At 38.2% G+C, this 27,457-nt stretch overlaps 4 protein-coding genes and 1 long non-coding RNA gene across 5 annotated transcripts; 2 read left to right on the top strand and 3 right to left on the bottom strand.

Annotated features, from left to right (window-relative positions):
• Positions 1-374: 374 nt before the first annotated feature.
• Positions 375-16,653, bottom strand: Grip163 (gamma-tubulin complex component 6). The gene is made up of 10 exons (XM_069057366.1): positions 16,451-16,653; positions 16,204-16,403; positions 15,803-16,154; positions 10,024-10,232; positions 9,461-9,973; positions 9,163-9,397; positions 2,541-2,733; positions 1,071-2,490; positions 774-1,018; positions 375-722 (listed from the first exon to the last, which is right to left on the bottom strand). The coding sequence occupies exons 1-10, from the start codon at positions 16,593-16,595 to the stop codon at positions 422-424; spliced, it is 3,813 nt and encodes a 1,270-aa protein (XP_068913467.1). The 5' UTR covers positions 16,596-16,653; the 3' UTR covers positions 375-421.
• LOC138137840 (uncharacterized) lies at positions 3,327-4,080 on the top strand. Its single transcript, XR_011161891.1, has 3 exons — positions 3,327-3,415; positions 3,518-3,571; positions 3,628-4,080. It is a non-coding gene; the product is annotated as an uncharacterized lncRNA (long non-coding RNA).
• Positions 3,398-9,129, bottom strand: LOC138137835 (odorant receptor 4-like). Its single transcript, XM_069057412.1, has 6 exons — positions 4,654-9,129; positions 4,031-4,601; positions 3,879-3,978; positions 3,732-3,824; positions 3,529-3,684; positions 3,398-3,476 (listed from the first exon to the last, which is right to left on the bottom strand). The coding sequence occupies exons 1-6, from the start codon at positions 4,838-4,840 to the stop codon at positions 3,432-3,434; spliced, it is 1,152 nt and encodes a 383-aa protein (XP_068913513.1). The 5' UTR covers positions 4,841-9,129; the 3' UTR covers positions 3,398-3,431.
• On the top strand, positions 15,651-24,326 carry Usp30 (ubiquitin specific protease 30). Its single transcript, XM_069057388.1, has 7 exons — positions 15,651-15,667; positions 17,075-17,334; positions 17,380-17,549; positions 17,597-17,875; positions 17,926-18,144; positions 23,291-23,634; positions 24,119-24,326. The coding sequence occupies exons 2-7, from the start codon at positions 17,076-17,078 to the stop codon at positions 24,228-24,230; spliced, it is 1,383 nt and encodes a 460-aa protein (XP_068913489.1). The 5' UTR covers positions 15,651-15,667; position 17,075; the 3' UTR covers positions 24,231-24,326.
• Positions 24,327-24,498: 172 nt separating this feature from the next.
• LOC138137830 (methylthioribulose-1-phosphate dehydratase) lies at positions 24,499-25,497 on the bottom strand. Its single transcript, XM_069057405.1, has 3 exons — positions 25,319-25,497; positions 24,811-25,265; positions 24,499-24,684 (listed from the first exon to the last, which is right to left on the bottom strand). Exons 1-3 carry the CDS (start codon positions 25,404-25,406, stop codon positions 24,562-24,564), a joined length of 666 nt encoding a protein of 221 aa, XP_068913506.1. The 5' UTR covers positions 25,407-25,497; the 3' UTR covers positions 24,499-24,561.
• Between the last annotated feature and the right edge of the window lie 1,960 nt (positions 25,498-27,457).

Raw genomic sequence — 27,457 nt, 5'->3', positions numbered from 1 at the left:
ATTTAGAGGCAGATGATTCTTTATGAGATGATTTCAGTGATCTGTTGAGTGACGAATAATGTAAAAATAATTCTTTTATTCTACAGGTAGGGAGGTAGGGATTTGCAATTTTTTTAGGTTATGTAAATTTGGTTACCTATTATCTTGTTAAATTTGTCATCACAACCACAGTTGTTTTTTTAAGTCTTTTGTGTACATATTTTTATTCCATACCTTTTTTTTTAACGAATTTGTGCAGAGTAAAGCACCATCATAGAAGATTGCTCATGTATGCGTATGATGACGTTGCCTCTAGATCTTGACACAAGAAAAAACACAAGCCAAGAGTATAGGTACTTTAGAAAGTATAAATAGGGAAAGAACAAAAATGGAGCCACTTTACAACGAGTCGTATGCTTAATTTATTAACGTTAATAAAATTTTAAGTAACATTATAATTTTTACTCGAGTAATAACCGTTAACATCCAACATGTCGAGCAACTGCGTCAAGTGTGGCTGGTAGCCGCTCCTCGCTATTTTCCGCCCTATCTTAAATAAATACAAAACAAACTCCTCGAAGTTGAGGAAGATACTCTCCAACTTGGTAAAATTGGGATGAACGTAAGTCCCATTTTCACACTTCCAACTCCTCGACCTCAAGTGGTCGTAGAACTTCAAAATGACCACGAATATTTTCTGAATGACTTTCCTCAACGGTGTCGACTTCTGATTGAGAAGGCACCTGAAAAATACAATCAGAAACGTGTCCAAAAAAACACCTTCTTCCACTCACAAAAATAGAATGTGTTTAATGTAGGTCGTGTGGGTCTGGTAGAGAGCGTCCAGATTGGTCACCGTCGACAGATTCCTCTCGAATATCTCCCAGCTCGACTGCAACACTTCACCAACGATGTAGTTCTGGAGCGTTTGGATGAAGTGCAACATGACGTGCCGACACTGGTGGAGTCTCCTGTAGTGAGGTGACATCATCAAGTAGATTTCCTTCTTTCCGGACAGTTTGGCCAAAATCTTCAATTCCTGTTACAAAACCAATCGTAACACTTCTCGCACCTCCCAAAACTCTACTCACCAAAAATATTTTTTTCAACACCCACGAGATCCGATTCAGCTTGAGAAGATACTTGAAGACTTCGTCATACTTGGCTATGGTGTCCACCGGCAGCAGAATATTCAAAGGCCATTTCACTTTGTAAGTGAGCGACAAACAATCCAGAACATCTGGATCGCCCAGATGGAACCTCTTGGGCAAACTGTTGATTTTGAACGACAGCGAACTGGAGTTCTCTTGGAATCGACTCGACATCTGCAACGCCCCAAACACCAGATTCTGCAGGGTGCGACAGTTGATCAGTTCGATCGGGAAGTGGACGTCGTAGAGCTTCTCGAAGAGGTTTTCCGTGATGTTGCGCCCGAACTCTCCGTCCTGAAGGAAAAAGTAATCCCTCAAGCTGTTCAGGTGTCGGAAGCAGTGCAAGTCGTCGACGAAGTAGCTCAGTAGCTCGTTGTCGACCAGTTTTGTCTGAGTGGCGAGAGGAATTGAGACGCTCTCGTGCAGGAACAGCTTCAAGCAGTTGGTGCTCAATCCGGACGCTTCTTCTCGTGTCACCCTCTTCGAGAAGACTTTCTTCTGGAGGTTGCTTTCGGAAAAATTGCGCTTGATTGGGATGTACGTCGACTCTGGGACTCCATCGAAGACGAACCCTTCGTCGGTGATTTGCGTCTCACCCGTCGTGGGAATACTCTCGAAGTCCCCTTTCTCCACGCTCAGGACCAGCCTGCTAGTCGTGGACTCGCTCATGGGCGTCGAATCGACACTCATCGGGATAGGCGGATCAATTTTTACAAAATCCAAAGACAGACTGGTCGACTTCTTCACTTTCTTCTCGCTTTCGTCGCTGTTGGCGAAATTTTTGTTGACGAAATTTACGTTGTCCAGCTTGGGCTGCCAATCGCTCGTCCCCAGAACCAGATTCCTGTTGATCTCGCACTGGGTCAGACTCTTCTTGATCCTCGGCTTGATCTCGATTCCGAATTCTGAACTCAACACTTTCAGTTTATTTCTTTGGGCGTCGGTCATTTTGTGATTGTCCAAAATCGTCGCTGGCTTCTTGATGATCGGGACCGTTATTATCATTCCCATTTCCTCCGAAAGGACCTTCTCCTTGATCTGTCGCGCCATCGCGAACGTTTCCAGTGTCGGATTCGACGCGGTTTCTTCGATTTTGTTGGCGTTGATTATGTCGAGGGACTTGGAAGAGTGAATCGGCTTCGGATCCGGTTCTGGTTCCGGATCGACGAATTTCTCTTCGGATTCTTCTTCTTTGACGTGGTCGTCCACGGAATAGAAAGAGTCTTCCGAAGAGTTCGATTCCAGAGGGTTAGATTGGTCCACGCAGCAGTTCTTCAGTTTGGCGATGTGGTTCTCGATGTTTCTTCGCCGCTGGTCCGATATTTCGTACAGTTTATTGTAATAGTCGATCAACTCGTTACTACAACACCTACATTAAAGCATCTATTCACCAAAAAATAAGACACTTACGCTTCTTTTTCGATCAGCTTATCTCGAGCATTTTCTACAGATAAATTAAATTGAATCAGTTTTATCTCGGTTTCTATTTCTGACGCTATTCGAGACTGTTTCAGCTGCAGAGCGGAATCGTATTGTTCTTTTAGAGCAGTTATTTCGTCCAACTTCTTTTCTTTTTCTTCTTCCAAAGCCTTTTTCCTTTCAACTGAAATGGACACGTTCGACATGTTGACACATTCATAATTTTCTTTAAAATTTAATTTATACAACAAAAATAAATATAACATACTATTCAATAAATTATTAATTATTACAGCAACAAAATGGTTCTAAATATCATCATTGGGGAATTCCCGGTGTAAAAAGAAAAAACAATTCTTTTCATTCTTTTAATGTGCGGTGCGTGGCAGAAATACATTTTAGAATTTATTTAATGTTAAAAAACACAAAAATTCGCTAAATAAATAACAAACAACAATATAGAATATAGCCTAAGGGAGTCCGTCTCGGCTCAGGAACGCGAGGGTCGCGGGTTCGATTCCGACCCAGGGCGAAAAAAAAAAAAAAGGCTATATTCTGTCTCGTGATTCGGAAGTCACGTTAAGCCATTGGTCCCGGTCTATTGAGTTGGTCATCATGCCCCTCATAGATTTGTAAACCAGTCCTAGACTGTGTAACAAATTTTTGGAGTAATTTATTTATGTAGATATCTAGTTGTCCGTGACAGCGATTGCCAGGTGTATGTTTGTGGTCATGACGACAGTTGCCAAGGAGTTGTTGACAGTTTTGTGATTTTGTAAAAATTGAATAAAAGATTTTCGAAAAACAATTTCTCTACTAACTAATATCGCTAAAGATAATAATTCAAGATACATTTCGTGTAATAAGTATGTAATTACGGAACTAGGACGTTAGCATTGTGAGAATAGAATATGACATTTTAAGAACCTAAAAATGGCGTCGTTGTAATCAGTTATTTTTACTTTCAGCACAGTCATACCGAGAGGAACAGAGAAAAAGAAAGAACGCTGAAAGAACCAGCAGTGAGACGAAAACCAGTTTGTGATTTGCGATACATAAACAACAAATCTTTTTTCAGTCTCAAATCGGCGTTGTACCACTGAGAGGCCCATATAGATTCGGAAATGGAAACGCCCTGTAAAATAAGTCAGTGTGGAAATTTCTTTTGCGGTCGTAACTTACAGCATCAATCAATTGCTGTCCTCCAAGGGAAGCAAGAAACAAAAGCATGATCCAACCGAGAACGTGTATCAAAGCACCGATCCTATTATCTCCCTGCAAGATGACATCAAGAGAAAAAGTACTTAATTGTTATTTTTATGTAGTTACGTCAACAAATTGTTTCTCCAAACACCCGCATATCGCGGCCGTGATGAAGACGTGTGCAAACATGCAGTTAGAAAAGCAGTCATCTAGTCTGGTAGACAAACTGACAAGAAATTGTATAAATCCTGTCGTTGTCGATGATGATTTAAACTTACTCTAGTATGTCTAGATGATATAAAATGCACGTTTTCAATTTGTTCCTAGACACCTGATAATTCTCGTCTTCGAAGCACTGTCCAATCATGATATTCAAATGATCGATTCTCAGTATTATGTGATGGATCATTTCCAAAGCGTTAAAAGAAATCATTAAAGCCAGCTTCATTAATATCTGCGTGGAAACGAAGATATAAAGAAAAACCAAATGAAAAACTGGGAAATAATCAATCTTGAAAGGAAACCAAGTAGGGGAGAGTAGGCCGCAATTTTCATTTAAACCTTCTTCTCGATTGATTCGTTCGCAATCGGACTTTTGGAGTAGTCTGATCGAATTATAAACGACTATCCCTGCAACGGCATAGGAAAAACAAAATTTTGACCAAAACGACAACTTGTTTTCGATTTGTTCAAAACCAGGAGGTTTGCCAAATGTTGCGAAACTGGACAAGTCGCGAAGAAGAAGAGCTATTTTCGGTTGATTTTTCACGTAAATAAAAGTCATGTAATAAATACCGCAGAAAGCGATAATGAAACCACAATCTTCACTCAAATGTGTGCCGAGATCACCTGCAAATTATGTCATTTACAAGACAGAACTACTTCCGTACGGTTACATTACTCCTCAGTGACATGACAAGGTGCATAAAAACTGAAGCAACCCACATACTTGTTATCACGATAAAGAGTAACACTCTGATGTAGTAGCGCTTTCCAGGATTTAATTCTTCGTCCTCGTCGGGCCATATCAAACTATACCGTAGAATTCTTAATGTTGTACGACATATTTTGATCTGGTTAAACTCCATATTTGACTAACTAGACAACGGTATTAACCGCTTTTATATTTACGAATGTGTCCTATTTTCATTTGTAATTGGTGCTACATATTTTATTTGCCAACATTCTAATAAAATATGTAATTATAAAAATTTCATTGTGTGTTCCAGGTTTTTACCGTATTGTACCTTCCGAACAGACTGAAACGCTAGAATATGAATATGAATGTGAAAAAATAAAACATTCTAGTAGGTGTGGCCGATAACGTTTTGTTAAAAAATTATTTTCTCCAATTCAATATTTATATTCGTGTAGGCATGTTATTACAAAATTAATTCAGCTTCCACCGGTCGCTCTAGTAACTGACACGTAACATTAAAAGAGAAAAGAAAGCTTTTTTATCTCAAGTTAAATATCAATTTTATTACTACAGGGTCAATATAAATGATTGTCCCATCGCAGTGGGCGTTGGTGACGTAGTGGAATGTGCAGCAAGCCTGATAACATGAGTGAGACTAGTATCGCCGATAGGTGGCGCTACCGGCGGTAGTGGAAATCTGTCTACTAGTTTGTCTTACGTTGCGAGGCTGGCGGCACATCCAAAATTTGTGTGAGTTTTCAACTGCGATGGGACAATCATTAATAATGACCCTGTACGTATTTTCAAAATACACTATTTTAATACACACTTCAATTTTTTTCTTTGGATTTTGCGAAATCATTAATTCCGAAAATACTTAATTACCAATTTTCCTTAAATAAAAAAAAAGTGTCTATAAAAGAACAAATATCAAGAGTCCTGTGGAATTGTGCGGCTCTATAATATGTTTGTGTCGAACTATGTCGAGCCGTTGAAGCCGTCAAATTAGATGTCAAATGCCAAATTATGAAATCTTAGCGTCAGTTGTGAGTTCGGCGTTTTAGTTGTTTTGCTTGTGATTTTCCTTCCAACAGTCTTCATCAAGACTAAAACGTTTTCCCGCATAAGTGTGAACTGTGAATACCAAAAACAAGTTACGAAGACGCGAAGGTAAGACATTTATTTTCGTACGCTTACAGTAAGTAATAAGCAATTTTTTCAGTAAACCGCAATGGTTTTATATGTCGTATCACCGAAATAATACCCTGCACAATGGAGGGTGAATTTATTCAGTAGATGCTTGCAAGGAAGAATTTTTCGCAAAATTTCCACATGACAACGTCGTGGAGACAAAATTTAATTGCACACAGAAGGATTGGGGATAGATATGTGGCATCTGGAAGGGTTGAAAAAAGTAAAAGTGTGGGAAGATAGCCAGTGAATGAAGAAATTGTTGAAGATTTACGACGACGCCAACGAATGGAACAAAGCCCAAAAAAATACCTCAGGAATTTATCACTTCAGGTTGATGTACTATCGCTGGCGAAAAAAAAAACTCGTACAGTCAAAATTTTAGAATTGTAAATTAAAGTTTACAACGCCAAACAATAATGTCAGTGTCAAAGTCAATGCGAAAAAATGGGTTTAACTGAAATGAAAAGGTACAGTTTTCTTGCCCAAACAAAAAATTAAACCTATGCATACAAAACCTTTATTAAAAAAGCGATGTTTACACAACTCAAATTTTTAATTTTTGGATCTGTCGTTCTGTCATCGATGTACAGTTGGGGACGTGGAATTTCAGGTATCATTTTCTGTCAAATTGCGATGTAAATCCCTCTTTATTGTCAACGTGACATTCAAAAGTCAAATTTTGAAATGTATTTTCTGTTCACGTCAATCGCATGTCAATCAAAATCGTCGCAAACGGTAAAATTGAGGTTAATAATGTAAAGCCTATTTTACATTTTTTGACAGTATTTTGACAGTAATGCCCATCCGTGTCTCTAACTGTACGAGTTTTTTTTTTTGGCCAGCGATAGTACCACCCTCCACTTGTCAGAAAATTTAGTATTTGAAAATGTTTTAGAACGACGACAGAACCGGCATGATCCTACGTACCCATTACTTTTGTGATTTTAATTGCTTATATTGTTATTAAATCATGCTTTGTTGAGAGAGGTATTTTTCTGTCAGAACTTGACGTTAAAAGCTATCTTCTGTGTTTTATGTGTATTATGATAATGGGATCGAGGTAGCTTTATAAACCGTATTTTGGGTTGCATTTTTACCTGGTCAGGCTCGTCATCTTTTACGTGAATAATCCTGTATACCACTTTTCACGTTATGTATCTCGGGAAACGAACACGAAATAGCTATTTACAATCGAGTGTGGGAAGTTACATTTTGCAGCGCGAAGTTTAATTTGAAACACGACGAGCAGCGGAATGTTTCATAAACTGAGCGTTGCAAGTTGCAAAATGTTTCACACACAAGGTATGTACATACAATGCATTTTGGCCGACGTTTTTTAATTTAAAATGTTAAAAACAATTACTACTTTTCGAATTTTAATGGAACGCACCCAAGAATTGTCAAATGTAAGGTAGAACCGACAGATGGCGCTGCTATTTTCATTTCTTTTAGATTTTATTTTCTAAAACTAATTAAATTCAAAATGTATACATATTGTTCTCCTGAAACTCGTCTTCATTAATTTAAAATTGTGTATTTCTTCTACGTTTCTAAAGTTTAAAAACAAGGATTATTTACTTTGCCGCATAGTACAATTGATTGCAAAAAAAACGGGAAACGAAATTTTTCCTAATGTAAATTTGGTTTTGTCCATTTGTCAATTAATTGTCTACTTGACAATACCTGTCAAATAATTCTTAAAAACGTCATTGAATTTTGATCACAATTCTAACCTATATCCCGTAACAAGGTTTCACACTACGAAAAAATTGTAAAAATGTGTCAATTTTATTCTGACAGTTCCCGGTTTTTTTGCAACCAACTGTATGTGGGAAAATTCACCATCGCACAGTCGCTGTAAAAACAAAGTTTCATGTGCGTATTTGCAGTTTCCATCACAGAAGGCCAAAAAGAGTATTTTTGGCATCCTCAACTCTAAATGACATGTTTACACATTTTGAACAGCTAGGGTATCTTAATTTTTAGACACTAACCAAACTATCTGTCATTTTACCGCACGAAGTGTGTAAACTAACATGAAAATTGTGGTGTAAATCGTAAGCATGTCAGTTATCGGTATAATAGATACTTTCTGCCATTTCATTAATCAAATGTCAGTCTTTGACAGGTTGTACAAAATTATTGATTACAACAAATTTCAAAATTTAGAAAACGAGTAATGAATGGGTCGTCGGCCAAAAAGATTAATACATTACTAATGACTAATGAGGCAGGCATTTTACATCGCTCGGTTTTTGTTAAAACACTCCTGCTGCGCGGTCGTGTTTCAATCTAAAAACCTCGCGCTGTGATGTAAATACGAGGGTGGATTAGCCGACAGCCGTGGGTTTTATTATTTTCTATCAATGGGTCACTGGGTGTCATTCTTTCGTTGAATAACCAACAAGAATGCATTCATTTTTTAATAGTCGTGGAGAAAATATTTCCCAATGAATAACTGTCAAAAAAATACAATTCCAAAATTGAAGTTTACGAGTAGTGAAATGTCAACAATAATAACAATTCTACTCGTCAAAAGTCAAATTTTCACTTTAATAAAAAATTCTACTACCAGTTTCAATTAAAATGCATTCACGTTGTTTTGGCATAATGCGAGGCAATGGACATTTTGCATTTAACTTGGTAGTAAAACTGTCTGTTAAATTAAGTTATGTTTTTCTAAGTTTGCGGTTATAAATAGCGTCAATGTCTAGTTCATTGTTGTCGGTTTTACTAGTTTGCAATAGAAGAATACTTGGGGGTCATTCACGAAACCCGGTACGGCTAGATAAGACATTGCAAATTCAAAACCATCACAACTGATATTGTTGAAGCATTGCATCTATTTGACGTTTCGTTAACCATTTGCAAGTTCAAATTATCTGAGTGTCGTGAATCTACCCCTTAGACATCGCGGGAAATTCAGCAACAAGTTATGTTAATTTAGATAGGTCCGCATGTCAGGCAGTTTAGTGTCGAAAATCAAACAGTGTGTCCAACGTTAAAAAATTAAATCATGGGCTTCCATTATGCCAAAACGCGAACGGTGTTTAAAAATAATATCACAGTATTTATGTAGGTAAGTACATACAAGTTTCTAAGAGATTCATATTTAAAATCTGCATGAGCATCATTTCTACAACATATCGAATTATTTACGCTTTTGTGCACATCCACCAATTAGCGTCGTCTGAAGTTTTCAAACTAGGCCAAGGAAAATCAGCTTTTCTCTCGGTTTAGACGTAAACAGACAAAAACCATTGTGTCAAAAAATAAATAAAAACACTAACTACTCACGTTCGAGTCTCTTCAACGTAGCAGCTCGTTTTTTCGCGATTAAATTCATGAAAATCGGATCTTGCTCCTTGCTCCTCCTTACTATTTGCTCGAGATTAATCCTGGGTCCACACTCGGACAAAATCTCCAGATAGTAACTCGTCGCGTTTTGTTCCAACAACGACAACTGCTCCGCCGTCAGGCAACAAGAAATGATCAGAGGTTTTTTCCCCATCAAGTACGAACACAACTTGCTCTGACGAACCAAAGAACAAGTAAATAAAAAAATTAGAGTGACAACTTCATCTCGGGGACTAACCGACTGCACGCATAACCTGAGCAGATTCATCGTCTTCCCACAATTCAAAATGTCCATCCGCAAGTCAGCTAAGAAATCTGGAACGATATCCTTGCGCAGAGTGTAGCTCCTCGTCCAGTACGTCCTTCCCCTGGTAGATATGTACTTGAAATTCGGCTGGATAAAGAACTCTTCGTAGGGATCGTTGACGGTACCTTCCAGGAGCCACTGCTGCAAAAATCTGCTGAAATAAACTTGACAGCAAGGAAAGAGGATGGCGTAGAGCACTAGCAAAATATTTCTGTCGGTGAGATTCAGCACGGTTTGGTAGAGGTAGTTCAAAAGTTGGACACCGTGAGGCATCCTTTCCGACTGCGAGTATGGACCCAGTTTGCAGATTTCGGTCAGCGTGGTCAAATGGTTGCGTAGCTGATTGGTACGTTCGTGGAGCTTCAGTAGACCTACGTCGTCTGGAAGGCTTATGATGGCTGTTCGGTAAAACTCCAAGTAGCGTTGTATGCTCTGACACAGCTCCTAAAATGAGTGTTGTAGTCAAATGGAGACAAATTGTGGAGTGAAATTACCGCGAAAATGTAACCTTCTTGTTTGTACTCTCCCGAATAGGGACTGGGGGTTGAAATTTCGTGTAGAGCTTTGTAACACGCCCCACAGAAAATGAATTCGTCGCAGTAGGTTTTCAAAAGGTGTGGCGTCAATCCCTTGACTGTCATGTTAGGTAATAGAAAAAAGTCTCCGCTTTCGTTATAACTGAACGAGTACGAGGCCATGCCCACTAAAAATCATCATAACATAGAAGAAGTCCTACCACGTTAAAAAATAAAACAAAATAAAACTATAGTCGGTGCGGCGACCCAATGGAATAATAAACTGACGTGATTTTGGGGGGATGGTTTCCTGTTGTTTAAAGGGCTCGTTTTAAAAAGTATGGTGCAGCTCAATGCACGCAGCCGAAATTTTCATCCATTCTTAAAGTACTGCTCGTCAAATCTTAGATGGCCGCTAAGGATGCGCAGAAGAGGGAGTGCGATGCAAGATGTGGAACCAAGATGCCACAAGGTGAAGCGGTAAAGTGGGGTATAATTCTGAAAAGTACACTCAGATACAGAAATCGACTTGTTCTAACTCCGCGTTGTCGACAAGATTTTAATAATAATAATAATAATAATAATAATAATAATAATAATAATAATAATAATTTTTATTCGTACACCACCCAATAGGTATCGCACACGTCAAACATATACAAGAACAAAATATGTACAACAAAATAGCAAAACACAGTACACGATGCTTCAACAACATAACCCACAATAAAAGTAGGTCAAACCAATCCAATTATATCTATTTTAATTTAATGTATCAATCGTGTCCCTCAGAAAATCCTCGAAATTGTAGTAGGCTTTCTTTAGAAGAAATTTTTTAATGTTTATTTTAAAATTGTCTACACTAGCATTCCTGACCACCTCTGGCAATTTGTTGTAAAACTTAATACCATAGAACAAGACTCCAGTTTGAGACTTATTAAGTCTAAGTTCTTTTAAACATAGATTTGATTTTTTTCGGGTTCCATAAGTATGAATCTCACGATGAGAAGTGTATTCATCCAGGTGAGTTTTAACATAAATTAAACAGACCAATATATAAAGTGATGGTAAGGTAAGTATGTTTAATGATGTAAAATAAACTTTGCAGTCGTCAGTATAGCCTAAACCTGCTAAGATGCGTATCGCTTTTCTCTGCAAGCCAAATAGCCGATGGCGAATAGTAGTGTGTCCCCATACTAAGAGGCCATATACTAGGTGTGATTCGCAAATTCCGAAATAGATACTTCTCAGATATTCAGGAGAAAGTTGATTTTTGAGATTTCTTAGGAGAAAGATATTTTTACTTACTTTTTCTGCAACTGAATCTCCATGTATACTCCAACAAAGCTTAGGGTCAATATGAAGACCCAGGAAGTTTGCTGAGGTTTGAAAATTTTCTGGCGTCTCAGTTTTTCGTAGAGAGAATAACATGTTTTGTGTTTTGTGCACATTAAGGCACAGTTTGTTAGCCTGAAACCATTCCAAGGCTTCATTTAAGGCTGACTCATGAATTATTGGTATCGACTCGTAGGTCGTTACTTTATTTTTAACAGTTGTATCGTCTGCGTATAACCCACTTGACGATTTCCGAGATAGTGGTAAGTCGTTTATAAATATAATGAAAAGTAATGGACCCAGTATTGACCCTTGCGGAACCCCTTGATTAATTGGTAAGCAATTTGATGTTTTGTTTTTAAACTTTACGACTTGGCTTCGATCTGCTAAATATGACTTCAGCATTTTACAGCTATTTGGGTGTAGGTTATACGATGGGAGTTTCTTTGCTAAAATACTGTGAGAAACACAGTCGAATGCCTTGGAGAGGTCAAGGAAAGAAACAAGAGCCATATCACCGCTCTCAAAGCATGAAGTTACAAAGCTATAAAGATTTAACACAGCATCCACTGTTGACTTTTTTTTTCTAAAACCAAATTGATATTTTGATATTAAATTGTTTGATTCTAAGTACTCTGAGAGCTGCATAGACAGTACTTTTTCCAGAAGTTTCGAAAATATCGGTAAGAGCGCAATGGGTCTAAAGTTTGACGGGTTGTTTTTATCTCCTTTTTTATAGATAGGTATCACTTTCGCTCTTTTCAAGCACTCTGGAAAAGTACTATCACGAATACATAGATTAACTAGCTTAGTTAATGGGGAGATTATTACATTTTTGATGGTTTTAATTAGATTAACATTAAGATCGTAGATGTCGTTGCAATTACTATTTTTTAGACCGTCAATTAAATCCCTTACAATCACACATGACACCTCTCTAAATTGAAAATTAGTCGAATTTGGTGGATTCAGTTGCTCCCTGATAAAACTCATAGGATTTTTAGTGTTAGCATTAGAATTAGAATAGCAGGAGGTAGTCTGAGAAGCAATGCTCGTAAAAAAAGTATTAAAAGAATTAGATGTTATGTCACAGGTTTCATCACAAGTGTTTGAATATGTATTTCGATTTTGATTTACTATATTCCACATTGCTTTTGTTTTATTTTTGGCTGTTTCAATGCTTTTCTTATTGTAGTTCATTTTTTTGAGCTTGATTTTTTCTCTATATAATTTACGAAAACTATTTCTTGCTTCTCTTGAGTGATCAGATTTAGAGGCTTTATATACAACATCTAAAGACTGCAAAGTCTTCCTCATAGATTTTAATTCATGGTCAAACCATTTAATTTTGTTCACTTTATAGCAGTTGTTGGTTTTTACTACTACTTCGGGAAAATTTATACAAGCATGATGGCTTATTAGATCAATGAAAGAAGAAAATTTAGTATTTGCATCACAAGACTCATCTATGAAACTCCAGTTTATGTTACTTAATGAGTTATAAAATAAAAATTTACCAATGTTGGTAATAGGTTTAAAATTCTGGAGTCCAGTCGAGTGGTTAAGTTTAGATTTGGGTAGTTTTAATTGAAGCTTAATGGCCAGGTGGTCAGATAAATGCGTATCGAATTGATTTACTGAACAACACGATGAGTGAAGATTTGTGAAGATGTTATCAAGACATGTTTCGTTTCTAGTTGGGAAATTAACAATACAGTGCAAACCGTGAGTATACATAAAGTCACATAAACGCTTTTTATAAGGATCCTCCTGATTGAACTTTACGTTGAAATCACCAGATATTAAGACATAATTTTGCAAAGTATCAATATAAGCCAGTAAATTTGACAAGCAGTCTAGGAATATTGAGAAATCTCCCGAAGGAGGTCTATATATATTAATGAAAAAGGTATCTAGATATGTTATCTTGATTGCTGCTATCTCACAGTGGTTCTCCACTGACATCTGTTCAAGTAAAAGTAATGTTTCACAGTTCACATCAGTTTTCGACATAATTATAGAACCACCATGTTTTGAAGTTTTCCTAGAGAAAAACGACTTTGTACAGAAATTTCCGATTCTTAAGTCACTTGCTTCGTAGGAGCTTAACCAGTGTTCACTGATAGCGACTAGAGAGTAATAATTATTGTTGGACAATATCAGTTCCAGTTCGCTCAGTTTAGCTCTCATAGACTGAATGTTGAGAACTAAAACATAGAGATCAGTTAGTTCGCAACTAATAGTTTGTTGTTTAGGGCAACTAAGATTTGTGAGATGTGATGCACATCCTCCGTCATTTTTATTTACGATTACTTTATCAACGGGTCTAAAATTGTCCCGAATTGTTGCGTCGAAAAAACCTGAACTGTTTGATGACCACTCCCTCAGGCCAGTTGCTGGGAGTGTAAAATAGAGTGAGTAAATCCTTATCATACTGAGTGCTTACTTTAAACGAGGAATTGGAACCTTTAGACTGAAGCTTTTCAACTTCAAATGCTAGTTGAGGCCATTTTTTGTGCAGGTGGCTATTCACTTGGTCGATTGTGGTGTCAGATTTACATCTACTGATGTGAAGCCAAATTTTCCGTTCGGGAGCGCTAAAGCCAGGGTCCTCTGTAGTAGAGTCGACCGAATTTTGTGCGTTATCGGTTCCTTTTATCTGAAGGTCTGTTCGCTGTCGCTTCTTTACCTGTGGAGTCTTGGCCTTCTCAGTTTTTTTACTGTGTTTTTGCTGCCCGTTTTCCGATTTATTGGGATTTTCCTTCCAACTTTCGGCCTTTCCTGGTAGGTCGGATTGTTGTTTTATAATTTCTATTTGGCTATTTTTTGTATTAGCCTTATCCACATTTGTTATCACGGTTGATACCGACGAGTCCGATTTCTTCTTTTCTTCTTTGTCGCCGACATTTTCATTTTCAGACATGGTCACTTTTCCAGGACAACCACAAGTATTACACAAAAATTGACTTCTAGTTCCCTCGCTGGTCAATAGTTTCACAAGTTCCCTGTTGGAGTCAGTCAGATTTTTTACTTGAGTTTCAAGTTCACTTATTTTATGTGTTACTTCACGTGTTTTTTCACTCAATAGATTCTCGATAAAGTGTTCAAGATCTCTATTTACCGTGTTAGATCGCGTAATATTCACCATATTTACTATGTTTTTCAAATTTACAAACTTATTGTAGGAGCAGCCGCGTACACGTCTTGAACGTACACGGTTTGAAACGGTCTTTTCATCCTGTAGCTGTAATCTGTACTGACGTATTGCGAGTCTTCAACGCATTTGTGATCTGCAATTTTTATTACCTAAATAATAATAAATAGGTACCTTTCCCACTAAATTTCCGACGGCGTTGTATGTAATTTTTACATTTCCCCTTTTTAGAAAATGACACCCATAAAGTTGCTCTTATTGTTAATACACGTTGTACATTTTGATAATTACGTCTCCTTAAATTTCAAAATCATAAAGCACTGTAAATTTTATTGAAGTACCTGTCCTTGCTATTTTGTCGGTGGACGAGTCGATTGGACCGTCCGCTTAAATTACAATTACAAACAGATGTTCGTTATTCGCAGCGCTTCAGCCACTTTTACATAATGCCGTAAACAATTTCCCAGAATTCGAATACGGTAAGATGAGGCACAAAGAATTATTCATTATTTCAATAAACTGTTATGTATTGCGAAATCAAAGCCATTATTCCATATAATTCATAATGTCAAATATGACATGATTAATAATCGTTTAAATTTAAAACATGTTTCACTGTGCTTTTAAAAGCCATGGTTTGGAGTGTACCAGTGTTTCCACTGCTGCGACGCTCGAACAAGTGACGTCCCCACTCCTACCGTTACCATTGCGCATCCGAATCTCAGCGGCCATCTAATATTTGACGAGCAGTACATAGTAAGATTTAAATTTCCCGCACTAAACTCAAATTTGGCGAGGCAGTGTAAATCAGGCTTTTCATGATGTCGCTACAAACTATCACGTGAACACCTCGTGACTACTCCACTAGTTCGCCGCCCCAACTATAGAATTTAAAAAATTCTGACTGGTGTAGGGCACGTCTTAATGCTTAAAGTAATAAATATTACAAAAGAATGGAAATCATTTTAGGGGTTGAATAGCATTTCATTTTCTAGATCATAAAGAACAGGAGTGCTAAAGAAATTAAATCACTTGATAGCGATGAAAGTGTTTGTTGAGCTTAGGCAACACATATTACACACATCATTTTTGATGATTTGCGATTTTACCCTCAGCCGAAATTTTATGGTTCTTGTAAGTAAAAATTAATTCTATAATCTCAATCTGAGCTCTTTAAATTTCAATTCTTGTGACTTAACATAAATGTTAAATTTTTCATCAAACTTCAGAGTAGAATTACTCCAAGTGTCAAACTGACACTAAACTTACCTAATAAATACTTGACATCTTTCACAAACTCACTAACTGTCTTGACTTGGGGCTTAAGGGGAGCACTGATGTGCCCTTGCAAGCACGAACAGTAAACTGATGGTAAATTTTCAACCCATAACTGTGACTGCTCCCCCAACTCTGACAAAAAAGGTTTCTCTTTGTCAGGTTCTGGGTGACCAAAATCCTCCCAATTTTTCCTATCACTGAATACTTTTTTCGAGGCAACATCCCACATATCTGGTGAAGACCATGCATCATCAAATTCCAGCGAAACACTTGTTGAATAGTCACTCTTCGTTGCTGATGGCATTTTATATAAACTTTTGAGAGATTGGGGCAACTCCAGTTCCTAAAAAATCATTTTAAAAATCAGTCAATTGTTGGTATTACCCACTTACCATAGAATCATCATTTTCAACTGGCACATTCCTTAAACACATCAAAAACTGAATAATATCATCACCATAATGTTCATGCACTTGTTCACCATACTCCTTCAGTTCTAATCCATGTTCAACTAGGCCATACTTTGTGGCAAGTGTAAACTGCCATGCTAATAAATTACAAAAAGCGTCAGGTGCTTTCAAGTCTTTAAAATCTGTAAAAATGTGTTAAAAGGGGTTGACAATGAGACAATCAATTTACTTGTACTGGAATTATTTGTTCTCTTCTTTAACAATATTTCGTACGCTGTTGACCGCAATTTCCGAATTTTACTCTGATCGTTGGAAAATTTCTCACACAAATTTGTTATCAGATTGTAAACGCTATCGTCCAAATTTTCGTCCATTATTTTTAAATTTACTGAAACAGGCGAGCTGCGATGACAGCTGTCAATAAACAAAATTGATTTCGCTACCAACACATCGACGCGACTTGTTACTAAATCGAAAGATATTATTGCGTTTTGCTTGTTGAAATGTCGCGCTAAAATTGATATTGTACAATTTTTGCGTAAACAATTAGTTTATGATTATTTGCGTGTACGCAAAGCGCGTAACTAGTGGTAAAAAATAATTAATTTGATGAGCGAAAATATGTTGGCGGTACTGAACTACTGATTCTGTTGTTATTTCGCAGTTGACAACTTTGACGTTTAACTTTAAATAATACCGGATTTAACAATAATTTTCTATTCTTGTGTTGTGTTGTGGCATTACGCCGATGCAAAATTAGACGTTTTCAAAATCCCAATGGCTGTAACTGTATAGTTGAAGTGCTGTCAAGATCTCTGCTTATCTCGATTATGAAATCACGTTTCTGTTGAAGGATGGAATCCGATCGAATTTTAGTGGCTGCTGGTCTAACAGCAGCCGCAGTTGTTGGAGCTTTTGTGTTTTGGGGCCCGGCGACGACCTCGGGGAGCGGTCGCGGCCGCTTAGCTGGACTGGTCAATCTGGGAAAGACTTGCTTCCTCAATGCGGTGCTACACGCTTTAGCGGCTTGCCCCCAGTTCATTGCCTGGCTCGAGAAGGACAGATTTGTTAAAGAGACAAGCTTGCGGGGGACTCTCACCACCGTCCTGTCAGGTAACAGTCCAATCTTGTCGGATCAAACTGACGGAACATTTTTAGTCGTTAATGGCACTAATAAATCAGTCAAAGAAACTTACGCTCCCGCTGCAGTCATTAACGCTTTAAAGCGGCTCGGTTGGGTGATCCCGGCCGGAGAACAGGACGCTCACGAGTTACTTAACGTGCTTCTAACAACTTTAGATGAAGAGACTCACAAAATTAGCCGAAAAGTTGTGTTTCGCCATTTCTCAACTCGTAACTAACTGTTGTTTTGTAGGCGGGCTGCTTGTCTGACGCTTTGGGCATGAACGAATTAGAAGCCGCTGAACCGGAAGAGGACGTATCTGAATTTAATACTCTAGGAAGTGTGATGTCTTTGAACGAGTTGTGCCGACCGAGCAGTCTGAACTGGAGGGGGACCGCGATCAGGCGGAATCGATGGATCTCTAGGTCTTGTCGCGCTTTGCAGATGTCAGGACCACCGCAACAGCCGGTCTCGCATCCCTTCACGGGGACGTTGACGAGTCAGTTGAGGTGTACCGAATGCGGCCACAAAGTAATTGCACAATGTGCTGTTGAGAATTATTTATCATTGGAAGTTTTCAGTCGAGCGTTCGGTACGATAAGTTTGAGAGCTTGTCTCTAGCGTTGCCCAGTGGAGCAGGGGATTTAGGCTGGGGGCGGCACAAACTACACCAATTGTTGACGAATTTTGTCACGCCTGAAGTAGTACCTGATGTACAGTGCGAAGGCTGCAATAGTGGGCGGGACCCGGCTATGCCGTCGATTTTATCCAAACAAATTAAAATACTTAATTTTGGAAAGGTGAGTTTTGTTGTTTAAAAAGTGTTGGGCCTTACGTTGGACGATTCTTTTATCATTCCATTTCTGGTATACATAACCTCATAATAAAATGGCGGTGGTGACGTCACCAGAAGCCATGTTATATTTTATTGGGTGATTCAAAATGATTGTGGATAAATATGGCAACTATGTACGAAAATGTATGTGGCAACCATGTAGGTAGGATAGAGTTGACATTTCTTTGACAGTTCATAGTCGCCCAATTTTGAAAATTGTCAACTCAATGTGCAATGGTATAAAAAAAAATCAAATGCACGCCTATGAAATGTCATATAAATGTCAACTCTACCCCACCCACACAGTTCCCACATAAATTTTCGTACATAGTTGCCATATTTATCCACAATTATTTTGAATCACCCAATACATCTGTCGCCTGTGCCTCATTCAGACAATAGATAATTAATTATAAACTTAAAAAAAAACATTTTGAGAATTCATTTGTTTTATTTATGCAATAGTAGATTATGCACCGACGGTGTGAAGTGCATGATTTTTACCCGAGATGCAGTTTGTAGCTAGAGGGTTCAACAAACTGAGGGTAAAAATCATTCACTCCTGAGGTTCATATGCCATTTTTTGCATGACCCAACGATTTTAATTGAAAAAAGCCGAAAATTTGTAAATTATTTTTAACTGTCAGGTTAAGTTTAAGTGTTATGTTGACAGTTAAAAATAATTTTTAACCTTTCGGCTTTTTTCAATTACAATTTTTGGGTCGTGCAAAAAATAGCATCTGCACCTCGAAAGTGCATGATTGTTACCGTCGGTGCTTTGTAGGACCCTCGGGTTTTGGCTTCGGGCTACAAACTGCATCTCGAGTAAAAAAAAAATTAATATGAAATAAATATGTATCATAAAAGGTTGAATTAGTTATGCTTTTTTTCCCAAGGGAAAAAAAGTTGACTAAAAGCTTGAGTTGGCTATGTTTTTTTGTCCAAGGGGAAAAAAGAGCCACTTTACTCCATACAATCAGGGAGTAAAGTTGCTCATTATATAGAGGTCGTGCAAAATAGGAGTTTATTTAACGAGTTTGAGTGTAAATTGGGCCTTTTTTGGCATGAGTGGGCCCACGAGTTTTTTGTTCGACGAACCCCTTAAAGGCTCCAAATCGCTTAAAATCTTTAAAATTAGCTTGACGTTTCGTTTTGACAAGTTGTGACATTTATCAAAATCCGTTCACACAAGAGAAAATTCTCAAATTCTGACAGTGTCGAACAAAAAATAATTTTTATTATCATATTAATGAAAAAATCAATGATTTTTATGAATTATAATTATAAATAAAAATTTGCAACACGAAGCGTGCGTAAAATTGACATTTAAGTGAAGTCCAGCACACTATCAACAAATTTTAGTTTATGAAATAAGGATAAATTTAATTTTGATGCAACATATTTTCCTTTTTTTTCGGAAAATTTGTTATCAAAGGGTATAGTTTTTTAATGCCGTTACAATCAGAAAAAAAAACCTAACAGAATCAATAATAGTATATTATACACCAAGGTGGAGAAGTTAATGATTATAGCCAGAGCGCTAAGATTAGATCCCGAGGCGCGCCGAGTGATGAAGGCGCGAAGGCTATAAGGGACTTGTTTACACTCTACCGTGGTTTATACACTATTTTTTTTCACTACTAGAAACTCTTTCTGATAATAATTATTAACAACATTATTTTGTGTGCAACCGTACGCGAAATGAGCACTTCGCATACCGAGAACAGGCTGCGAAATTCAATTTCGCAGCCGTTGTCTTGACGACGCGACGGCCGTAAAAGTAAGCATGTGGGGTTCAATATAATCGGTGTTTATTTCTAGCAAACTAACTAAATATAAGTCACAAAAAGTAAACAGTGTATCTAGGAGAGAGGTTAGAGGAGCTGAGTCCCTCCGAAAGCAAAGTTCTTGTAAATGCTGGCTGGGTGTCGATCTTTTGTAGGCGTTAGTTGGCGTTCTCTCGATGGTGTGGTGTCGGAGGGAACGGTTGACTAATGGGGCCTGTGAGGAAGGACAGATGATGCAACTTATCATAATATAAATAAATAAATTCCAGTAAGTAAGCTAATACAACGTTTTCCGACACCGTTTTCACACTCTTCTTTTTACACCAGTTTCCAAACGTCTAAAATCACTGTAACGATTTTTCAGGTTTCAAATGCGACACTGCACAATTTATAATATTCTTTAAATCTGGATGAGTAGGTTCACGGAACTGAAACATCGTAATTTTCTTCCGACATTTCTACAAATTTTTTCAAAAAGAATTGTTTTATTTATGTCGTTTCTATAGCGATGTGGCGACATGTGAGCCGACTTTATTTTTATTGACAGCGAAAGAAATTTTACGTGTTCATTTTATAATTACAAATTTTCGGTTGCACACAAAATGTTGTGTACGGCATGGCTGCGAAATCCTTTGACGACCTTGAGATTGTCTTGCCTCGGCCTAAACGGTCTCGGCGACAATGTTTCTCTCGGTACGTCAAAGATCGATTTCGCATCCTTGATATAAAGTAACTATTGTGGGATGCGACGGATCCGAGTTGTCATTTCTAAACATTTGCTATGAAAATCGTCTACGTTTAATAATGAAAAATTTTAACCAGTAGGAGAGAAATTCTACTTCTGGGTTCGGTTCAGGAGTAAATAATGACGCCTTCTCAGACTAGTAGTGGAAAAAAAAGGTATAGGCTACCATTTGAAAAATAAAAGTTCCCCATTGCCCATAAATGGGTAGGTGGTATAAAAATTATATGCTCACTCAGGTTTGTAGTGTTTTTAGAGCCATTTCGTTTCCTGTATAATTTTTTTCATTTGGATCATCAATAGCAAAGTTATAGCGTGAACCGTTTTTTTAAGACAGCCTGTATAACTCGTGACAATTTTTTAATGACGTTTCTTGTTTTGTCTCTTGGAAAAGAATAAAAAGTTAATGTCTAATACTGCTTCAGTTTGTTTCTGGTCGTTAATTATACTCAAGGACCAGGTTGGTAGAACTGACTAATTTGTATAGTAGGTTGCCTCATTGAAAATTGGGGGGCGGGGGGAAAAAGTAACTCGTGACGGAAAATCAACCCAGAAATTTTGAATGTTCGAATAGAACCCAAGGTTTATAAGCTCCGTGGGATTTATTAGGTGGTTTTTTGGGTTTTATTCTAGTGAGGGAACACCTAATGCGTGATCGTCAGACTCTGTCGTAAAAGTTTAGTGCATAATGACGTAACGAGTAACTTTAGCGGGGGAAAAAATTCAAACTAAAGTTCATTCACGTTGGATTTTCCCTGTCAAATTGTTGTCATGTTGCAAACCTGCACCTCTTTTGCTAGTAATTTCCACATTATGGTGTTAGAGCGATTTGACGTCTTTAATTTTGAATCTTAGTTTGACATGTGAATAAAGTCACAGATTTTTTCATAAAATTCTATTCCTATCCTATGCCCGGTTAATTTTACCATGGCGGAAAGAAAAAAGAAGGTTTATTAACAGCTAATTTGAAAATTGCGTTAATTAAATGTGGCCAAGAACTGAAAAATACCTATCTCGACCTCTACAGTCTACGCATGACATGGTTACTTTATTAGCCCGTATTGGCGACATACACAACTAAAATATTATTGAAGTAAATATCACACTACCAAAAAATTAAATAATTTGATCTTGATGAGGAAAATCCAACGTGAATGAACTTTATGTAGTCAAATGGCAACGAGGCAACCTACTAAACAAAATAGTTAATTCTACCAACCTTGCTCAGTGGTATTCAGTTTTCAAAAGCGATGATCTTTGTTTAATGCTCAAGAAGGAACTTGACCGTTGTGTTTTTAAGTACCCAGCATGACCAAATGGAGTGGTCGCATTGGACGAAATGCTGAGGAACTACAGAACCTCAACGGACCACAAGAATTGGTTCGTTATTCCCGAAATTCGTAAACAAATGACCGATATTGAGATTTTTTAAAACGAATTAAATGCCGTTGTATAAAATAAAAAATGTTGTATACACTTTGACCGCGAAATCTTTTAACATCCTCGAGATTGTCCTGTCTCGGCTGCAAGCGGCCCCAGCGACAATTTTTCTCTCGGTAGGTTAAAGAATGATTTCCCAGCCTTGATATACAAGTAACTATTATTATTTGTTTTAAAAACGTTCATTACTATCGGGCCTTCAAATAAATATATATTTAGATTAGGCGTAGGCGACATTCTAATTCTGTTACATTGTAAAGTAATTTTTGTAGGTGACCAATTATTCTCCAGAGTTACACAGGTTACATTGTAAGGTTTTTCCCAATTTCATATTGTCATATTCCGAGGATGGGGAAAAGGGAGAATGCACTACAAAAATTAAAAATATTTTCTAACCTAATTTTATTTCGTTAAAATGTCAGACGTTTCTTGTGTCATTTTCTACGCTGGAAAAATGTTGCAAACAATTGAATTTCCATAGGTTGCTCTAAATATAAATTTATTTGAAGGCCCGTTATTATAGTCGATCTTCATATTTCGAGGTTCACTATAAGTCGAAGTTTCTGCGTTATCCATAAAAAGTACCTTCCCTAACTAATTTCCTTATGCTTATTGTTAGATATATCACTGTCATTGGAACAGTCGTTACAACAAAATTTTAATAATCACTGTCGAATTTTGTCGACAATCGGTTTACCTCATCTGCTTGTTTCTTAATGCATGTTAAAAGACTTCCAAGTATGACGGAGAGATAAAAATAGAAAACAATAACTTCATAAAAGAAAATTACTGGATTTTTTTTTGCTGTTATGGACGATTGCACATGTATTTTCAAATATTTCGGCTGAGATATGAATGGAAAGTATTTGTCAGAAGTCGAGAGTGTTTTCGGAAGTTACTTGAGTCGGAAGGCCAATTAAGACTAGATTATAACTTGATTGGCACAACTTAATTAGTCCAAAGTGTTTCGAGGTAATGCGTCTCTAATGTTAAGTGTCTAAATTACCAAAAGTTTGCCAACTAGGAATGTGGAACCTCTCAAGATAATTTAATACCCCCTCATGCGAACACACGTGTTTTTGTACTACAGCGGACACGTAAAATCTTTCAACAAGTAGATTCAAATTTGGTTTTTTTTTCAGCTCCCCGTATGCCTCTGCATACATATATCCCGCAACACTTGGCAACCGGGAGGTATATCAAAGCGTCAAGACTACGTCCAGTTCCCGATGAGGTTGTCTTTAGCAGCTTACACCTTCATCCAGGCCCACTATCAGAGGAAATTGACGAACTCAGTGTACACCAGCACCAGCGAGGGAGGGAGTCCGCTGTCGAGCAGCATGCCCATGAGTTGGGGTGTGGGGAATTTGTCAGAGATGGCCAACGAGTTCCGGAATGTATACCAGTTGGCGGCGGTGGTTGTGCATACAGGGGATGCCCATTCGGGCCACTTCATCACTTACAGGAGAGGACACCACAACACAAAGTAAAGATAATTTTTAATGTGGTCAAGAAATGACTAGAGACCATTTCATCTAAGAAGTACATGATGACTCATCGAAATCTGACCGTACGACGCTAGTCAGCTGATGATCAGTGCCGTAGAAACATTCGATTAGCTGAGGAGTCACTATAGTTCAATTAATTTATATGATATAATCAATAATTGAACAATGAATACCATAGAACGATACACAGCGAAAGGAATAACAAAAACAAACCACTTTTTGAACGCTAACGGGGTTAAGTTAGAAATAACAACGAGCGCATGGATTCCACGTGGTTGATAGGTCTGTACGCCGCTGGACTCAAACCTCCCCTAAAAATTTGAACATGGACTCGTCTGACGACAACGCGTTCGTGCGCATTATGTACTTCTTAGATGAAATGGTCTCTACTGCAGTCTTTAAGTCTCTGCGGTGTTCTTGTACATCTTGTCGGCACGAAAAATGTAATTTTGGTATTTGCAGGTGGTACTACACTTCGGACGTGGAAATTCGCGAAGTGATGGTGGACGAAGTGCTTCAGAGTACCGCTTACATGCTTTTTTACGAGAAGACTTCCAACATGAGTGCATTTTAGTCGACTTATTGTGATTTCTGCATTTATTAAGCTTACTCTAGGTTTATTATGTTCCTACTATTGACAAGATTAATACATTGTTGTGCCATTTTATAATTTTATTTTGTTAATAAACTCGAATCGCGAGGTCCACCCCCTATCACTTGACGCGCCTTGAGAAATGTCAAATTTAACCAAACGTGCACAAAATTCACCTGTCATTTCTAGTATCTAATCGAACGTCCAATAAGTGTGTTGAGTTTGACTCATTGTTACTTATGAAGATTGTAAAGTTTATTTAAATTGTACTTTGTATCAATAAAGTTACATTGACAGTTTGACATATATAGCTTTAGACAGCTCCGACCAGCGGACTTAGCTGGTGCAGCTTCATCTGGACCACAAGGTCGAACAAATAGTCGTAACACTCGGTCATAGTCTTCGCTTGTTGCCAAGTGTCTCCCCAGACGTACACCTAGAAGAACGACCCTGTGTAATTATCTTCGGTTAAATAGATGGCGCTAGAGTCGCGTAAATGCCAACTAGCCAGAATCACGTGCTTAAGTGCCCACTAGCGCCACCTACTCTGCGTACAACTCACCCCGTGTCTGCGAACCAGAACTGCACAAGTTTCAGGATAGTCTTCAAGAGTTTGTGCAAGTCTGTCTTTCAAGTCCTCCTCGAATGGGGTATTTTCGATGATGGGGACCACCAGAGTGTCGTCGTACCTGAGATAACCCCCAGACTTCTGTTTTCTGATACCTTTGATCATCTCCAGGTGTGAACACTTGAAGACCCTGCCTGGAAAGAGTAAAGTGGCCATGACTGCAGCTTTGGAATGTGTGTGAATGACTGCCCCCGCGTTTCTCGCCGTGTAGGCGCACATGAACAGCGGGGTGCACTGGCTTTTCTTCAATTTCTTCTCTTCTGGTGGCAATTCGAGATCCTCCCCTTTGATGTTTTGGACGAAAAGGTCCTCCGGTTCGAGGCGCTCTTTCTGGACGCCGGAAGGGGCGATATAGATTTCATCGCCGAGCTTGATGCTAATGCCGCCCCCTGGAATGTGCGTCTGTTGTCGGATCGATTGATTGGACTGGGGGGATGAATACCTGTCCCGGTGACCCACCCTAAGTGGTAGAATTGGCGGCACAATTCCGGAATTAAATTCCTTGGATGTTCTTTCGGGAACGACGACATCTTACTCGAGTACGACTCGGCGTGTTTGTTATTCTGTCGTCTAATCTGAATGTCTTTAAGGTCAAAGTGGCGGTATAACCTCAAAGGACAGGGCCTGATTAGATAATTTGTGGGAGCGCGTGGGGACGTTATTGTTGTTGTATGATGAGAAATGCGAGTTTGACCTGGACAAATGGCAGGAAATATGGAAAGGTCGCGCACGATCGTGGCAATAAGGCCGTAATCCTTTTATACAATGGGAAATGTGTACGGCTGGGTTTGACCGGGAGTTATTGTGTGCCTTTATGGAGGAAATGGAAAAATAAGGAGGTATTGTAACTGGAGGGATAATCTTTATAAATGCGTTTACTGACTGGTCGGGCCGTCAGACGAAGAATGATTCGTCTGTTGCATGTGTGATCTACTCTTGAATTCTTTAATTAAATCATCACAACTAAGGAATCAGAAGGATAACAAACTCAAACTGGTTTTAAGTTAACACATGTTTAGGACTTCCACGAATAATCCAATAATATCATAAATAAATAAATCAAGATAGATAATAAATTAGTTGCACTTCATTATCATTTTTTTCCTAAAAATGCAACTACACTTCGCAGCAAAATTAAGGGATAATGCTATTATTTTCAAATAAACTTAAATTTTCTCTGTGAATCCATGTAAGTGTAATTAAATACGTTTTTTATGCATACTGTTGTTATTTCAGACCAAATTTAACTTAAAAAGAATCAAATTTCATAAAAATTATTAATCTTTTAAAATTTCAACGAGTATCAATCTTGTGTTTTCGAAGAAAACGTGTCAAAAACTTAGAAACGTCATGAACAACAACAGAGAACATCGTCATTTATCTGAAATCGGGGTCGTTAAATTAGTGACTCTTCTCCAAGAAGGTCATTCCCAACAAGAAGTTACCCGAAGATTAGGTGTGAGCCAGTCTGTAGTAAGCAGAGCTTGGCGGAGGTATAGGGAAACTGGTATCTACCACAGACGACAAGGACAGGGTAGAAAAAGGAAAACAACGTATGCAGAAGACCGTTTATTGAGAATTAGTGCAAAAAGAAAGCGGTTTTGCACCGCAAGGGAATTAAAAAATGACCTTCAGCTCGCCACTGGTACCACAGTCAGTACAGACACCATTAGGAGAAGACTCAGTGAAGCTGAACTCAAACCGTACCGACCTGCTACTGGGCCAGTTTTAACCGCAGCTCACAGAAGAGCCCGCTTACAGTTTGCCCACAGACATGCCGATTGGCAAATTGACGATTGGAGACACGTTTTGTTCACGGATGAGTCCAGGTTCTGCCTTTCCACTAATGATCGTCGTAGAAGAGTTTGGAGGAGGCCAGGTGAACGATTTGTTCAATGTGCCATACAAGAAGTGGAACGGTTTGGTGGTGGATCAGTTATGGTTTGGGGTGGAATCACTTTTGAGGATCGTACCAACTTGGTGGTTGTAAACAGAGGTTCAATGACTGCAGTAAGATATAGGGATGACATAATAGTCCCTGTTGTTGAACCATTTGGAGCCATACATGGACCGGGATTTGTCTTTATGCATGATAATGCTCGGCCGCACATTGCGAATGTTGTGCGACAGGAACTTGTTGCGGCTAATATCAGTGTTTTGGAGTGGCCACCACGGAGTCCTGATCTTAATCCAATTGAGCATCTCTGGGACAACCTTGACAGAAAGTCCTCCTCGCACGTTGCACGAGCTATCCATTAGGCTGCAAGAAGTTTGGACAGCAATTCATCAAGAGGAGGTTGCTGCACTAATTCAAAGTATGCCTTCAAGAATTGCAGATTGTATAAGAGCAAGAGGTGGGCACACTCGTTATTAACACTGGAGTTACTCAATATTTATTACTTACTTTCTTTTTCTAATTGTTAAAATGTTGAAATAAGTATATGTAGTTGTAAGTTTAATAAACAGTTCCAAATTCCATAAAATGATGTTTAGTGACAATGCCAGTAAATATAATTCATTATTCTCATGAAATTTTCAAACGTGATTATATTTTCTTTAATATCCCTTAATTTTGCTGCGA

The sequence above is a fragment of the Tenebrio molitor genome, chromosome 9 (assembly GCF_963966145.1).
Source record: "Tenebrio molitor chromosome 9, icTenMoli1.1, whole genome shotgun sequence".
Taxonomy (NCBI): Eukaryota; Metazoa; Arthropoda; class Insecta; order Coleoptera; family Tenebrionidae; genus Tenebrio; species Tenebrio molitor.
The sequence above is the reverse complement of the archived record's forward strand: the minus strand, read 5'-3'. Positions and strand labels throughout refer to the sequence as shown.